The sequence below is a fragment of the Poecilia mexicana genome, unplaced genomic scaffold (genome assembly GCF_051168715.1).
Source record: "Poecilia mexicana isolate PSO_F unplaced genomic scaffold, ASM5116871v1 scaffold_16, whole genome shotgun sequence".
Classification (NCBI taxonomy): domain Eukaryota; kingdom Metazoa; phylum Chordata; class Actinopteri; order Cyprinodontiformes; family Poeciliidae; genus Poecilia; species Poecilia mexicana.
The window spans coordinates 10,241,349-10,257,197 of record NW_028263385.1 but is presented as its reverse complement, the minus strand read 5'-3'; the positions used below and the strand labels follow the sequence as shown (position 1 = coordinate 10,257,197).

Below are 15,849 nucleotides of genomic sequence, written 5' to 3'. Positions count from 1 at the left end.
CAGCCTCTTGATATGCGATGCTGGTAGACACAGCAAAAATCTTTTGCAGGAAAAAGGTTTCTGAGGAACAAATGCAAGGCATGAGTTTGAAAAAAAAAATGCTTTTGTCACATTTATTCATTCTTGCACAAAAAATTGAAGTCAAATGGGCTAAATTGGTGTTTATTAATGGTGCACAAAAACAAAGTTTCCTTAATTTTTTTTGCAAATTTTGCAAACATGATTATATATTGTTACTCAAACAAGCCTTTATCATACTTTGAATAGCCTTCGGTATGGTATAGAGGAATTTTTCTGCCATGAAATCCTGCTTTCAGACTGAAACGTGTGCTCTTGGATTATGGCAGAAAAATTCCTCCATACTTCGGTTCTTAATTTCCTTATTTCCATGAATTTTGGTGATAATTCTTCCATCTGTCGCATCAAGTTTATTGTCATAATTTAGTTTGCTGAACGTTAACAGAAGGAACCAGTTTGACTCTCTTGCTTCTGTTTAGCCCTCTGGCCATATTTCCAGCTGCTCTATTGAATTTCGTCGACAATGAAAGTTCTTCCCTCCTTTAATGTCCGTCTCAAATGCTTTGAAGGTTTGAGGTCTGTTTAGCAAAAATGAATTCATCAAATACATCTTGAAGTTTAACTTTAGTCATGTTTTGTTTTTGGTCCCGTTTTCCTCTTGGAAAACAGAACTTTACTTTCCCTCGTAAGTGAAATGCAAACCTTACATTTTATAGCATTTAATCTGGGAAGGATAACACAAATTTGAATAACATTTGATTATTTTGAGTCGTGCATGCGATACTGTGGCATGCAGATGTATGTGAAAATGTTTTCTCTGTTTTGTACATTCTGTTCCACATCTCTTAAGTAACACTCCAGAGGATGGGAGTGTTTTACTGTCGCCACCCTCTGGTGGTAAAGAGAACAGTGATGACAAGTCTACAGCAAAAGAATCAACTACCTACAGAAAACACAAAAAGTGCATCTACAAAAATATGTTATTTTAAAAATAGCATAGTATTTGTTTAGATTTAAGTAGAATTGGGTCGTTCTCATTCTTAAGTCATTCAAAGTTTCTTGCCAAAAGTTTGCAGTTTCAAAAGAAGACAAGACTTAACCAAGTCAAGAACTATTGATTACATCTGTTGTGAGGAGCTTCTGCAGAAACACGTCTTGTTGAAAAGGAAAATATTTAGTTGAAACATGCAATTTGAAAAACTTATTTAAACATTCACAGAAAATATCAAGAAAGATACTGCTTTCATATCCCTAAAGATATTTGGCCTGAGGTCCAAAACTGGATTTTCTTGACTGTGACAATAAAAGTAATAATAAAAAAAGAGAATAAACTATAAGACGGTTACAGAATTAAGATGATCAACTTGTGATAAATGTGTTCAAGAAATAAAATTAGATTATGTAAATACTGGTCGTCAGACTTTAGCAGCTGCATGTTCAAGCTGAATTTTAAGCTAAGGCAACAAGATTTGTGCAGTATTTAAATTATGACCCCCCCCCCACCCCCTCCAAAAATAGTGATGCTTTCTCTTTCAACATCACCAAATCCAATATGAACGTGTCAAAAATCTCTGGAGCCATCTGGTGGCCGTCTGAGTCTCTTCGTGTTTAATCTAGAAAACAAAAGAGCTGTGGAAAGAAAATATAAAATAAATATTTATTTCCAAAAACAGACATGTTAACTATGTACTATTTATGTAAAAACTTTCTGTTTAGATGTTGTAGTACGTACTGTTGAAACGGTAACTACTGATGAAATTGTCCTTTTATAGCATGAAAAGCATAAGAAGGCCTTATGGCAATAAAAATGTCAACATGCTGTTCAGTAACCAATAAACTTTGACGATGACCCATCATGAACAACTTTCTTGTGAAAGAAGTACATTTTTAACAAATCCATATTAAGTTCAGAACATCTCAAACTTTAGATTATTTTTTTTTTTACTTTAAAGAATGCAAGCACTTCCATAAGTACTTCATGAGCTGGTGTTTTTAGGGTACTTTAAGTCCCCTAAAAATATAAGTAGGCCATCCACCAAACCACTCTGCACTGTCCTGTGTGTCGGCTCTGATAAATCATTGGGTGTGACCTTTATTTGCTGAGTGAAACCTGAGCAGCCCCAGCAAATTGGCTCCCCTTCAAAGAAGCAACAGATATTAGTGTTGAAGTAGTTGCGTTGTTTACTCACTTGAATGTATTATTCATTTTCAAATGATGGATCTGTTTGACTTATCAGCTTCATCCCTGCTAATCTGTTAACAAGAGCAAGACAGCAACACAAGCTAGATCCCATTTCTTTGCTGCGTAATCAAGGCTATAATCAGTCCTTTCTTTTGGTAAGCAACAGGAGGATAAATTTATTAGTTTTTACCACAACAAATACAAGATTTAAGTTTAACACAAAAATATTTGTTAATCAGGATGAATTGAGTCAAAAAAGCAAAACTTTGCTTAGTTCTAGTGAAACACAATCATTGGTCAGAGCTTTATGCATCTTTATCTAACAGCAGCAGACAGCCTTCTCAGGTTGCCAGGTGTCAGAGTGAGAAAAAAAACCTCACTGCACACCTGAATCTCATCTGTGAAAAGGATGATGAGGAAGTGGCCATGTAACAGAAACACAACGTGAAGGTGAGTTTCCATAAATACACACAACTCAGACTCAAGTTAAACACTAAAAGATTTAGTAAAAACAGAACTAGGATTTTATGTTTGTGTCGAACACAAGTCAAGAATCCACATGAAATTGAAATAAAAGAACATTTCAGGTTGTCTTTACCAACATACCCATGTCTGTAATTAGCTCGTGTGTGTGCAGGAGCCGTCCTACCAAAGTTGGCAAACAATACAGCTCTGGCTCTGCAAAAAGAGACCCTCTAAAATATAAATGAGGAAATCCACACCTGTTTCCAAGTAACCAAGGCAGGTATAATGTAGTGTGACGAATGCCAGTGCATGTGCATTCACACTTGTTTGGCTTCATGCACGAGCAACACGATTTCCTAGTTTTACCTGTGCAAGACGCCGTGTTGGAACGGCAGCTGCCGCTGACCTGTTTGTCCTGAAGAAATAGACCAAATCTGATCAAAGGGAGAGTATGAGAATACTCCAACGTTCATTCTGAAGAGGTTTTCTGTGTTTGCCGCCCGCTGAACGTTTTCCCACATGGAAACAGGTCTGCTGAGGCCCAACTGAGACGTCCTGAAGCTGGAAGCAGAGACTCGGTGGAGGGTGGGCGACTTGGAGCGGCAGAGGTCTTCACAGGTGTTTCCTCTGAGCGTTGAGCATCAGTTTGTGCAAACATGAATCCCATGTGGAAGGTTTATAAAGGCAAAGTGATGAAGACTCTGAATCCTGAGTATGAGGAGGATACTGCAGAGGAGGTAAAGGATTTACACACAACTACGAGATAAACGATCAAATCTGAGAAAGCTCACTTGATTGACACCAAGATCGGGTCACTTGCTTTATTTTTGTAATATTTGAAACAAAGTTAGCTACAACTTGCAGGATGATGTCCTTTCTATGTGAAAGAAACTTGATGAAAGATGTTATCATGTCTTGTCGTTCGTCTTGTGCATTTTAACTCATTTATGTGTTGAATATTGTCTGAGACTTCAGACATGGAAATATTAGTTTAGAAATACTAATTATATTTTAACATCATTGCTTTTTGAGTTGTCTACTAGGGTTGAATGAAATTCATATTTTGTAACTAGGAAAAAAAACTGAACACAAGATTAGCTTAAGCAAGAAAAAAAAATCTCTAAAACCATTTGAGGAAATGAATATATTTTTTTAACTTCTAACCATCAATTCATCTACAGGAGCTAAACTCTGAGGCTATGGACACTACTTCTCGCAAAATGGCTACAACAATCAAATTTCCAAAGCATCTTTGGCACTTTTTCAAGAGTTTTTTATATTTTGAAGAACAAAATGCTTGTCTATTTCCAACTGCAGCAGGTTTAGTTCTTGCTGGAATTGCTGCCGCTGAAACAGACGGTGCTGTGCTGACCCAGTTCGCTGCAGAGCAGAGAAATTCGATCTCGGGATGGAGCTGAGCAGGCGGATTAGTTGGCCTTCCATTGCCTGACTGACAGGGGATGAGACAGATAGCCAACTCTTCAGCGCACACTCAGATCAGATCAGCTGACATCTTCAACTTGTGCTCTCGTTGAAATGCTAGAGTTCCTGTTAGGACGAAATGATGCATTGCATGTGTGGAGAAGGTTAACAGTTAGATCCTATTGCTTAGCAAGTCAGTTTAGGGAAGGTAAGGTACATTTTCAGCCACAAGGCAGTTCAGAGTGCTTTGCATGAATTGGAAGGAAATACAAACAAAACAACAAAACTAAAAGACAAGAAAATAAAAGTATAAAACTAAATATTAGTTCCCCATGTTTAATAAGATTAAGTCCATAATTTATAAACTAATAGAGGTTTCTCTGGATCTATTTTTGTCACATTTAAACAACTTTTAAATTATTTTGCAAGGTAATGGAGCAATAGATAAAAGAAAACAATGTATTTTTTCCCCAAAGTGTCACACAATGAAATGTATATTCTCGGAAGGCAACAATTAATGAGATCTTCTAATAAGAGTTTACCACAATTTCTGCAGGTTGCAGTATTCAGAACGCACACTAGATGGCGGTATCTTTACAGAAACTCTGGTCTACGGCATTAATTGAACACTGGAAGGTGGAAAGGTGAAGTTGAACATTCATTTTGTCCAATGCTGTTGCAGGTCACAGAGGTAGAACATGACATGAGTCCAATACAGGAGGATGAAGGGCCCAACGCCGTCTCTCAGCTGGCCAGAAAGGTATGCCATCAGTCGACCTGAGCGGCGATAAATGTCAACATACAATGACAAGTCAGTCCAATACCTGCGTTGACAGTGAATGCAATTAAAGCTCCTCTTTTGAGTTTCTAAGCAAAGAGGTCTTTGTTTTTTTTGTTTTTTTTAGAAAAACATACATATATCCTATTATATGAACTTTGACCTTTGCGTGTCTGCTTTTTCAGATGCAGGGGGCCGGCGCTAAGAGCTGGAACAGGTTTTCGTCTCTCTTCAACAAAGAGGATGAGCACCAGCTTCTGGAGGAGACCGAGTGCCCGCCTGTCGCTGACCAGTGAGTCCAGAGCGGATTTACATTCCAGCTTATTGGTGTCAAAATCAGAGGCATTTTTTTTGCACAACTGGTTTAAATTTATTGATGTAAAATCTGTAAGACCTTTGTATAAAATGTTTCTCAGAGGCCCTAAAATACAGTAATTTTATCATTGACAGAAAATCTCAGGAGAACTTCATCATCTTTATCCCAAATATATCTAGTTCAGTTCGTCTGCTTCGAGATTGAGCATTTCTCATCAAACTGAATAATTTTGATTATATCCACGTTTAAAAAAAAAAATAATAATCTAAATTGGGATACATTATTGAAGCACAAGGTCAATAACACCCATGACTTTCCTGAACTGTCAGCCCTCTCGCAGCAAAACCTGAAGAACCTCCTCGACCGACCAGGCGCAGTGGATTCTGGGATAGTTTCGCAACCAACTTTGCTGCAAAGAAGCAGGCCGAAGCTGCTGCTGCAGCAGCTGCAGCAGCAAACGAGGGTGTGGCAGAGTCAGGTGAGGAAGGAGCGACTCAGGCCACAGGGGAGGAGCAGCAGGTCGGCCCGGCTGAGGAGACGGAAGCAGGAAGCAGCAGCAACAACAGCTTCTCTAAATATGTGACGCTGGGAGGGAGCGGCGAGGACGCCTCCTTTAAGTGGAACTTTGTTACCAGCAAGCTGGCAGAGCTGAAAACGAAGGGCATGGTGAATAAGACCAACTGATCGCTACAAAGATGTCTCCTAACATTCTTACAAAATGTTACAGCAAATCGTATTTAGTTTAACTTTATTTCATTGTAATCTCATTTGATTGTTTTCAGGTCTTAAAGGTAAAAAGACATTAAAACTTTTTTTTTTTTTTTTTTTTCAATCAATGAACCATGAAAGGTGGGACGTGGTGTGTATAAACATTGATCCTGGACTAAATTTTAAACTGTGGATTACTTCTACTTGCAGAATAAATGTTTAGAGTCTACTTATTAAAAAAAAAGCCTAAATGTTAATCTTGCAACAATTGAATTTGTGCCTCAGCAACAGGGCAGGAGAAGTGTGCATTCCTCTCTCCTAGTTTCGATAAAGTGCTGCTTGCACCGTTCCATGATGTGGGGTAAACGGAGGTTTATTGTTGTTTTCAGTAACGCTTGAAAACTTTAAAATGGAGTTTGTGTGCGGTCAGATTTTCCACCACAGTGCTTCTTCAAACAAGACAAAAGGGGCCCCATCTACCTTTCAACAAATCTAACCTAATCCGTAGTTTAGGAGAAAACTGGATTAAAAGATTAAAGGCAACGTTAGCTGGATTAGCCGAGGATCAGATCACTTAACCTGTTCTCAGAGAGAATTACAGCTAAAAGGTCTTTAATTCTGGTGAGACCCTTTATATGGGCACACACTTTCTAAGAACTTCTTCCTTTGTGATGTGAAATGAAAGACTAAATTGTGTGTTTGGTCATAAAATCTGAAACCATGACTTGAATTTTCTAATCTTTGACTGAGACTGGAATGTGCAATGTGTGAATTGTTTTGTTTGTGACGGGGGGGAAATTGGCTGATGTTCTTACTTTGGTGTCTTTTGGGTTTTGACTTGTATGTTTCTTTTGTTTTTGGTCCTGATATGACAAAATAAAGACCGTTTTCCCTGAAGGTTTTGCGGTCTCATTTAAAAAGATCTCTAAAGCACAACAGTGCAAAATGTACTTGGATGTTTTGTGACTAAAGCAAAGTGGTGCATAAATGTGAAGTAGAAGATTCACAATTAAGTCTCTTCAACTTTGCACATGTAAAGAAATTTTGCAACATGTTGCAAACCTACAGTGTGACCATCATATCCTTGACGTAAAACTTTTGAAATCTAACCTCTGACAGCTGGATGTTTGATCCTTCTAAATGTCTTACACCCATTCTGTTGCCTCTATAAAATATTTAAGTCAAATGTACCTAAATACAAATTCCTGTAAACTTTACAGCATATCTGCAGCTCTTTTTCCAGTTTAACTTTCTTTTAAATTAGATGTTAAATAGTTCAAATTCTTTTTTCAGTTATTTTCCCATATCTCAAATATTCAATAAAAAAAACGGACTCCATAGTTAAAAAGTTACTACCATTGACCAGCAGGGGCCGCTATTCTCTTCGGAATGGAAAAACCTTGATCAACTCTTTGTTTTCGCTGCGTTTTCCTCCACCACCAGTAGAAACGTATGTTTTATAATAAACTTTTAATACAAGCCATTGCACTAAATTTCCGTTAGATATCAAAGTATTTTTTTTATTTGAAACTGATTGTATTGTGAGTCAGAAATAGCTTCCCTCATTTCCTGTTTCCTTCTATTCTATTTCCTGTTTTTATTAACCCCCATTTCCTCCCTAACTGTAAGGTGTTGACTCAGATAAAACACAGCTTCCTTTTCCCTATTTGGGACCTCCAGGTTTCCATTTGAATTTGATATTTCACCTTTTAAAATAAAAGATAAACAATTTCAGCAAATGCACCAGGAGCACAGGCTGGTCTTTTTTTATCCATCTCCAGCATCAGTCAGATTTGAAGCTGTCATCATGGATTCTGTGAGACTCACTGAGCCGCAGTAGCTCTGTCCACACTTCCCTACAGTTGTCAGTCCCACTTTGAATCACAACAGATCTTTCTCTGCTTTCAGTTAAGCAACATGTTCTGCATTTGGAACTTCTTTTTTTTTTTGATTAAGTACTTATATAATGAGGTTAGAGGAGAATCAATTCCCCCAAATATTGTGTTGAACTACATATTTTAGAGATATTACATTTCGCACAAAATATCTTAAAAGTTCAACATAGAAAAAAATTAAAACATGAAAAATCCTCTTCGTTAGTCTTTTCTAGCAGCATCCGAGACAACATCTTGACTATTCTATCAACTTTAAATTCATTTGAATAACAAAAGATATTTGTGTAATGTGCTGCACCCAATTTGAAATTTGGATGAAATGCATGTTTGTTTATTGTGTGAATGGAAAGTTGAACTTGTGTAAAATGTCAACAAAAACGTATGCTTAATATGAAGGAAGCAAAATCAAAGTTTAACTGTAGTGCAAAGAGAACAGAAGAGCAATAACAAGAGCAGCTCCACACCACTCATAGTTTCCTAAGGGTTTTGGAGATTGTGAAAATGAAGAAAACTGATACAGATCAAGTTTAGGTTTTATTAAGTTTCTCTTGTTTTGCTTGTTCTTTTGCTTCTGTTCTTCAATGTTGCGTGTTTCTCGGTTGATTTGTTTTTCTGCTGCCTGAACACTGGGTTTCATTTTACTAATTACCAAACCTGAATTCCTTTGGTCGTTATTATCCACAGAGCTCTCAGTCTGGTCTTTGTTTTTTGGGGTTTTTTCCTGCCCAGTTTTCTCCTTGGATTCCCCACTAGTGAGTCACATCTTATTCATGTGGAAAGTGAGCTCAGCAGTTCAGCACACCTGCTGCTTCTGGAGCCACTGTTTGAAAGAGCAACACCACTTGAAGGGTAGAGTTGACTTGACCACTGCAACTGTGGTACATGGGCAGCGCACTGACTAAAATCATTTATGCTGCTGGATAATGTATTGTTAAGTTATTTCAGAGTTCGTTAATAAAAACAGGCCATGCAGCTGACATGGTCGCCATCTAACCTAAACAAATGATGCAAGGAGGGATTGTGCAGCATATGTCTGCTTTGATTTAATTTGTTTTGTGAAAAATAATTTCCATAATTGTACCTTTTGGGCTTTTGATGTGTGGCGTAGATATTCGTGGAAGTTGCTTCTATCTTTTTTCATTTAGCCTTTGAAAAATCTATCGTTAACATACACTATGTTGACCCAAAACAATTGAATTCAGTCACCAGCTACAGCCCTCAGGCCTCATGTGGGCTCCAGATTAGCTCCAGATCTGTGCATAGAAAACCTTTTGGAAAGGGTTTCACTGTCTAAGCAGTTGCATCCAAGCCTTATGATGTGATGCAAAGTGTAAACTTTGCAGCAAAGAAGAGTTAGTGTGGGACTAATTTTCAGGGGTTGGGCTCAACACCTAAGTTGCAATGAACAAACGGTTCCTGTTATAACATAATAGTGAATCAGTGCACAAAGTAACTCCATAAGGATGTGGTAGAGAAGAACTGAACTGATCAGAGTCCTGACTTCAACCTGACTGAGCTCTTTTGGGATGAGAAGCCTTCACTTCCAACATTAGTGTCTGATGTTCCAAAATGTTATTCTGGAAGAAGGGTCAGAAATTTTAACAAATACGCTTCTAAATTTACAGACAGTCTTCCTGACTGAAAGATTCGTAGCCTTGACATCCAAAACTGGATGTCAAAGTCTAATTTTAGTATGAAAGAAAATTCCCAAATAGCTTTAGAAATGTACACTACATTAGGAAGTGGCAGGAAAATAAAAGAGAGGCTGCTTTACCACCTAATATTAAATTCACTTGAGGATAACAGGATTGGGAATAAGTTTTAACTTTGTTTTTTTGGCAGATAGTATATGGATGGATGATGTAACAGAGAAAACTGAGATCCAACTGAGATGACGCAAAATTTCAGTTTAGTTGCACACACTTACAGTAGACAGGCCAAGTTTCTAACTCTGAGTTTTACAGTCCTGTCAGAAAGATATGTTAGGGCCCAAATTTCTCTCCAAAGAGTTTATTTTTTTATTATTTTGTTACTGTCTGTTCTCTGTGCACAGACATTTCCCTTTTCACAGAAACAGTACATACAGCTTTCTTAATCTCACAAAAGGCATTTTTGTCATGCATTTAATGAGGTGAGAAATGCAAACAATTCTTGTTTTTTTTTCTGTCCTCAGACTTGTTTTGTCTCTAAAATTTGAGACGAGAAGTTAGTCGGAGAGATGATTTATAGGTAGAATTATGGAAATGTCTGTAAAAATCAAAGCTGCTTCCATCACTGAGCCCCACAGGCATGTCTGGCTTCACTCAGGTGTGACATCGTTGCGGTGGGCGTCTCAACAGACACGGTGACTCACAGACTGGAGCACCGGTTGCATCTGGAAGAGAACTTGCAGCAGCAAAGATCTTTTCACAAAAACTATGTTGGGAGATTCATTATAGTGACCTACATGCAACTTTCCCACCTGTTCCAGGCGAGAGGGAGGAAACACGTCTGGGGGAAAGCCCTCAAACACTCAGTGTATTCACTGTGTAGTCTAAAAGCACATAAGGATGGTGAAACATGTCTCGCTTATTGCATACCAGAGGGAAAATTAAAGGTTTCATGAACATTATACAAAATAATCAACACAGGGTAAAAGAGAACGCAGACAAATCCGTTCCAGCATTGTATCTTATTCATTTCTGTGATTGGGAAGCCCAGTTAGTTTGTTTTTAAAACTCTGCAACACTTTGGTACCCAATTGGTACCCAAAATGTGCCTAAAATCTTCTTTATGTTTGACCAGAGATGTCTACTGCATACCTGGTTGTACTGAGTGGTTTTTGGGACAAACATTGCTTTTCTAACCGACATTAACAAGACATTTTTTGTGTACACAACTGCGTCTCAATTTTTTTTGAACAATTTTCTGCAAATCTGAGCATCTATTCCTACACCTCTCCCAATCAGTCCCAACAGACTAGCGGCAGCAGCAATTGGCAAACACCTGATGGAACTTCATGTCTGCTGAGCTAAACATACAAAATACTTTGCATTTGCTCCTAAGTATAGTTGCAAATGGCATAATGAGAAGCATCGTTGTGATGAAGTGCAGAAGTGTCGGAAGGAGTAGGAGCTTCTTAAAGAGACAGAGGCCCAATTTCAAGGTAGCAAATTGCACCGTCAAATTTCTTTTAAGTTAAGTACAACATTTTTGTAACAACTGAAGGTGGCATAGCTACTTGATTGTGCTACAGAATGGAAAATACATGATACAACCTTTTAAATGTTTTTTTCTATTTACAGCAATAACTCTAAAATCACAAAAATGTGATAACATAAATGCTTCAGAAAAAAATCCAGACTGAAAGATAGCTTTGAACTGATAGTTTTATCATCTAAAAGCAGGAGGTCAACCAAACAAACATGCAAGAAAAACAGGATTTTTTGCAGGATTTATCTGAGCTGCAGAGATAAGAAGTAGACAATGTGATTTCTGAAGTGGGACTGACCCTCTCCTGGATAACCACGACCCCTCTCTTTCAACCTGCAACACACGATAATCCTCAGGTGATAATGTGAGGACAACGCAGGAACAATATTATTCCAGTGGCAGCGGACAGACAGCTTGTCATTGATTTAGATTTTTAAAGTAGCTTTTAAACTTTTGCAATGTTTTCCAGATGAAATGGGTTGGGAGAGAGATGTATTCTCCATCCACTGTATCACAAGAAGTTCACACATTATGTTTCATTACTGTGATCTACCGGCTCATTCACAGAATTTAAAAGAAAACTTGCTCCTTTTTCCCAGCAGAGGGTTAATCCCTCCAAATCTACCCCTGTGGTCACACCACAATCCACAGAAAATAACTAAAACACACAGACACAGTGGTGACCTGTCGGCTATCTGTATGATGCGAAATCTGATCCCCACTTGCAGCTCTGCCTCCGAATCTGCTGTAAATGCGTGGATTTTTCTTCACTCATTGATTCTACTAAAAGCTCGGAGTGTAAACAATTGTCTAGTGAACACAAGTCGATTGATTTTGTCGGAATGAGTGTGTTTTTGACTTCGTTCATGTTTGAATCAGTTGAGTCTGCTGGTTGTTTTCACACGGTGGCGACCACCTACAACCAGGAGTCTTGAGAATGGCAAATATGAACTCTGATTCCTGTCTGAGACAGATTTCTTTATCAACATGAGGGCAAATGAGGGAGTTTCAGGTCATCATGCTTTTGTGCTGGTTCATGTAACATTTTGACGCTGTTGCTTGTTTTCGCTGCTGGGATCCAGTGTAATTCTTCCATCTTCCCCCCCAAATCTGAAAGGCTCAGGTTACTGTTTCTTCAGCTGTTTAGGGTTGTTGTTCTTTGGCTTTGCTCCCAACCTGCTGATAAAACCTCTAAGTCAAAACACACACCCTCCCACACACACACACACACACACACACACACAGACACAAACGCAGGCACACAAAGTGTGAGAACTACCCGATAAAGGGGTGGGAATTCAAACAAATCCATACAGAAAAGCAGGATTTTTCTGACTCACTCAAATAAAAACTCTTCTCTTCATTGCTGAATTTGATATCTGTACAGTATTTGCTGTCTGGTCGGAAAAGTATCTGAAAGTATCTAAAAGTGTTAATCCTAAGCATTAAATGAATCATAACACCAATAAAAAAGAACATAATACACCCTTGAAACAATGTTAAAATAACATTGTTTGTATTTTTTTTACCTGTAACTGCGGGGTTACATTTCACAAGACAATTTTTTTCTTCCTATCTATAGTTTTAAATTAAGCTTCTTTAATATTTTTTAATTAAATCCCTCCACTGAAAAACAAACTGCAAAAACATAAATTCCAGCTTTCCCACCACTTCTGAAGCAGCCTTCATGCACATGGCAAACCGGTCATGCTTCCTTGCCCAGGAAATCGAGCCTGAGGGGAAAGGTGACCCTTATCGGAATGAACAAGTCGGAAATCACACACCGATGCACAACTGGAAATTTCACTACTTCTGTTTCTTGTCGTGGTAGAGCAGTGCACGTTTAGAGACACTGAGTCACAGCTATACAAACCCACACACATGTCCTGACAACCTGCTCTTCTTCTTCTTAAAGGGCCGCAGCCCCCCTTCTCCCATCCAGCCTTTCATCAGGACATCATTAAAGATCCCTTCTTTCCTCCATCTGCTAGTCAGACCTCTAAAAAAAAATCCCCCCACTCTAAGTGTCTTCTTTGAGTCCCTTTTCTCTTCCTGTCTGTCTCTATTTCTGACATGTTAGTCTGTGGTGTCACAGCCTGTCTGGCTGCAGAGGAGGGAGGGAGGACCTTGATAAGGCACTTGATAGAGGCTGTCAGGAGGTAAAGCCATTGTGGGACAAAAGCCGTTGTTAGAATGTGGCATTTACAAAGACTGTGTTCACAGAAAGAAAAAAAAAAACAACAACAACCATGCAGTCAGTCAAAAGCAACCATCATCATGTTGCAATTATAAGAAGAGCATTGCAATTTTGTCTGCTCTGGGTCCATTTTTCTTAACTCGTGCCACTTAAGCAATTTAAAATCACCGTAATATAGGTTGTTACGGTTGTTTCTGGAACAGAATCCTGACAGACAGATCGCATTTAAAGTAAAAAGTCTTTCACAAATGACAGAACCTGTCTGCTTCCTTTGACATTTAATTGGCATATGGATGCCACTGCAACATAAAAAGTCAAATCAACAATTGTCTCTATACGCTTCTCCTTACAGGGTCATGGGGAGCTCATGCTTATCTCCATCTGTCATTGGGCAAGAGGTCACCAGCCCATTTCACAGTTCACATTATACATTGTTTAACGCAAACCTGAAAAGTACACCATTGCCATCAGCCCTCCTACCAATGGTACAACTCTACCAATTTTGCACATCTACAATTTTTGGTTGATTGCTTAGTAGTTTAAGCTGGATCACATCAGATCAGATGATCTACAGAAATGGGTCAGCCTTGCTACAGATTCTTAATGCTCTCCTTACTCAACCTGTCAGTTCAGAAGGATGACCAGTTCTCACTGGTCTCATTGGTCATCCAATAATATATCATTATTTGTTCGTTGCAGGTTGCCCTGTCCAGCTGATGCTGTCTTAACTCTTCTGACACAATTGAAAAAAGCTTTCGGACTCCTGAGGTCATCCTAAAAATCAGAGAAGAACTGCAGAGTATCGGCAAATGGACACTAATCTGGACGAGGCTGAATGGGGAAGAACTGTCATAGTTATTACAACATTACTCTTTGTTTGGTCTCTCATGCAAAATCACAATGAAACACATTGAAATACGGGTTTGTAACATGACAAAATGTGAAAAATGTCAAGGACAAATACTGCTGAAAGGAACTGGGAAGCTTAGAGCTCAGTTTTCTTCAAAAGCTTTTAAATCTTTTTTTTTTTTTTATCTCTGAAGTTTTCAGTCTGTGGGCAGCATTGGTGCCGAAAAAAACAACATCACAACCGGGATAATCCTTTCGCTCAGCACCTGTAGCGATCATGAACGCTTCCTTCAGAGTAACTGTGCTGTAAGAAGCTCTTTAGACCTGAGTGAATGACCCTCTGTTTTCCAATTAGACACCTGGATGCCGCACACCTGGACTTCAACACAGCTCCAAAAAAACACATAAGAGACCCAGAAGAAAAGCACAAAGGAAACAAAATGATAGTTTAGGTCAATTTATCTCCTGCTATTGTTTAACACATCAGATGAGCGGATGTGTTAAGATGGAACTTTGAGTTTTGTTCGTTATTATGTTCTTTCAGAGTCATATCTGATTAAAAGGATGAGCAAAAGTCAGAAACGGACTCAATATTTCTATCTGTGTTTCAGTTTATGGCACCATTGGTATGCAGGTCAGATAATCTGCTAGATTTGCATCTGAGGGCTACATTCCTGAGCTCAGAAATGTTGACAAGTCATGAAAGATCCTTGCAGCGAACCAAAGGATGTAATTAAAGGACTTATACATGATTATACCTCAGTAGGTCAACGTATAACATGACGAATTTGTTTTCCAAACTGCAGTTCTGCGTGTACTTATCAGCCTTTGGGACTTACACCTTGAAAAGTCGCTCAAGATTCAAATGAGAATTGTTTTTATATTTTAAATTGTTGACTAGTTTATTTGACTTTATTGGTATTATATTTTTATTTTTTAAATTTTCCTACTATTACAATGACTAAAAATTAACATATGAAATGTTAACTTCTCTAGGTGTCAATCAAAGAGAAGTTGTAGATATTTAATATTATTTTCAGTAAGGATTAATAATAATAAATAAAAACAACAACAACAACAACAACAAAAAAAACTGTAACCATCAATTACAGACAAGACATTAGAGGAACCGAGAGAAAAAAAAATCTTCCAAATTTGGTCATGACTGACATCTGCTTTTGCTGAACAGGATCCTGCAATTAAATCCCTTCAGAGGACGATACATCAGGTGTGGATCTCCCGTGGTTTTGGAGGGTTGTCAAAAGTGGAATCCTCTGGGGAGGTCCTGCCCAGCACGGCGCCACGCTGAGGGGCCTTCCTCTGCCCTGGCGACCAGACTGGGGTTAAATTGGGAATAGCAAACCCAGAGCTGTGGTGAAGACCAGGGCGAGGTCAAGTGCTTTGGTCTGCTTTGATGATGGTTGAAGTCGGAGCAAACAGGCACTCTGCATCTGCAGCCAACAGATGATGGACCAGCTGCTGCTGTAGCTGCTTCTGCGTCTTTGTATGTTATTTATTTCAAACGTATCATATCAGGGACATAAAGCAATGTTACATTAAAAGGGGAACTATTGTCCTGCCTGTACGCTCTCCATGGCTGTTTCTGAATGTAAAACTTTCACTTCTTGTTTTTACAAGAACATCACTGGCTTTAAAACTGATTTGTCATTATGACTGTTTCATCTGACATTCATGTTTCTCTCCACTGTGTTTATTCTGCTTTATTTACAAGAGCGCTTCGTGGTGAAATGATATCTGCAGCTACTTGTGTGAGAACAAACTGCAGCAAATCAATGACAGGAGTGTTCATTTAGAATCCATAGTTGT

The 15,849-nt window shown here is 38.5% G+C and overlaps 1 protein-coding gene across 2 annotated transcripts; it reads left to right on the top strand.

Annotated features, from left to right (window-relative positions):
* The first annotated feature begins 2,551 nt into the window (after positions 1-2,551).
* On the top strand, positions 2,552-6,786 carry LOC106916584 (uncharacterized protein C1orf232). 2 transcript variants are annotated; one of them, XM_014984983.2, is made up of 5 exons: positions 2,552-2,650; positions 3,195-3,402; positions 4,770-4,847; positions 5,051-5,157; positions 5,511-6,786. In XM_014984983.2, the coding sequence occupies exons 2-5, from the start codon at positions 3,322-3,324 to the stop codon at positions 5,863-5,865; spliced, it is 621 nt and encodes a 206-aa protein (XP_014840469.2). In that variant the 5' UTR covers positions 2,552-2,650; positions 3,195-3,321; the 3' UTR covers positions 5,866-6,786. The 2 variants fall into 2 exon arrangements, with proteins under 2 accessions (XP_014840469.2, XP_014840463.2); XM_014984977.2 differs by having other exon boundaries at positions 2,838-3,402.
* Positions 6,787-15,849: the final 9,063 nt, after the last annotated feature.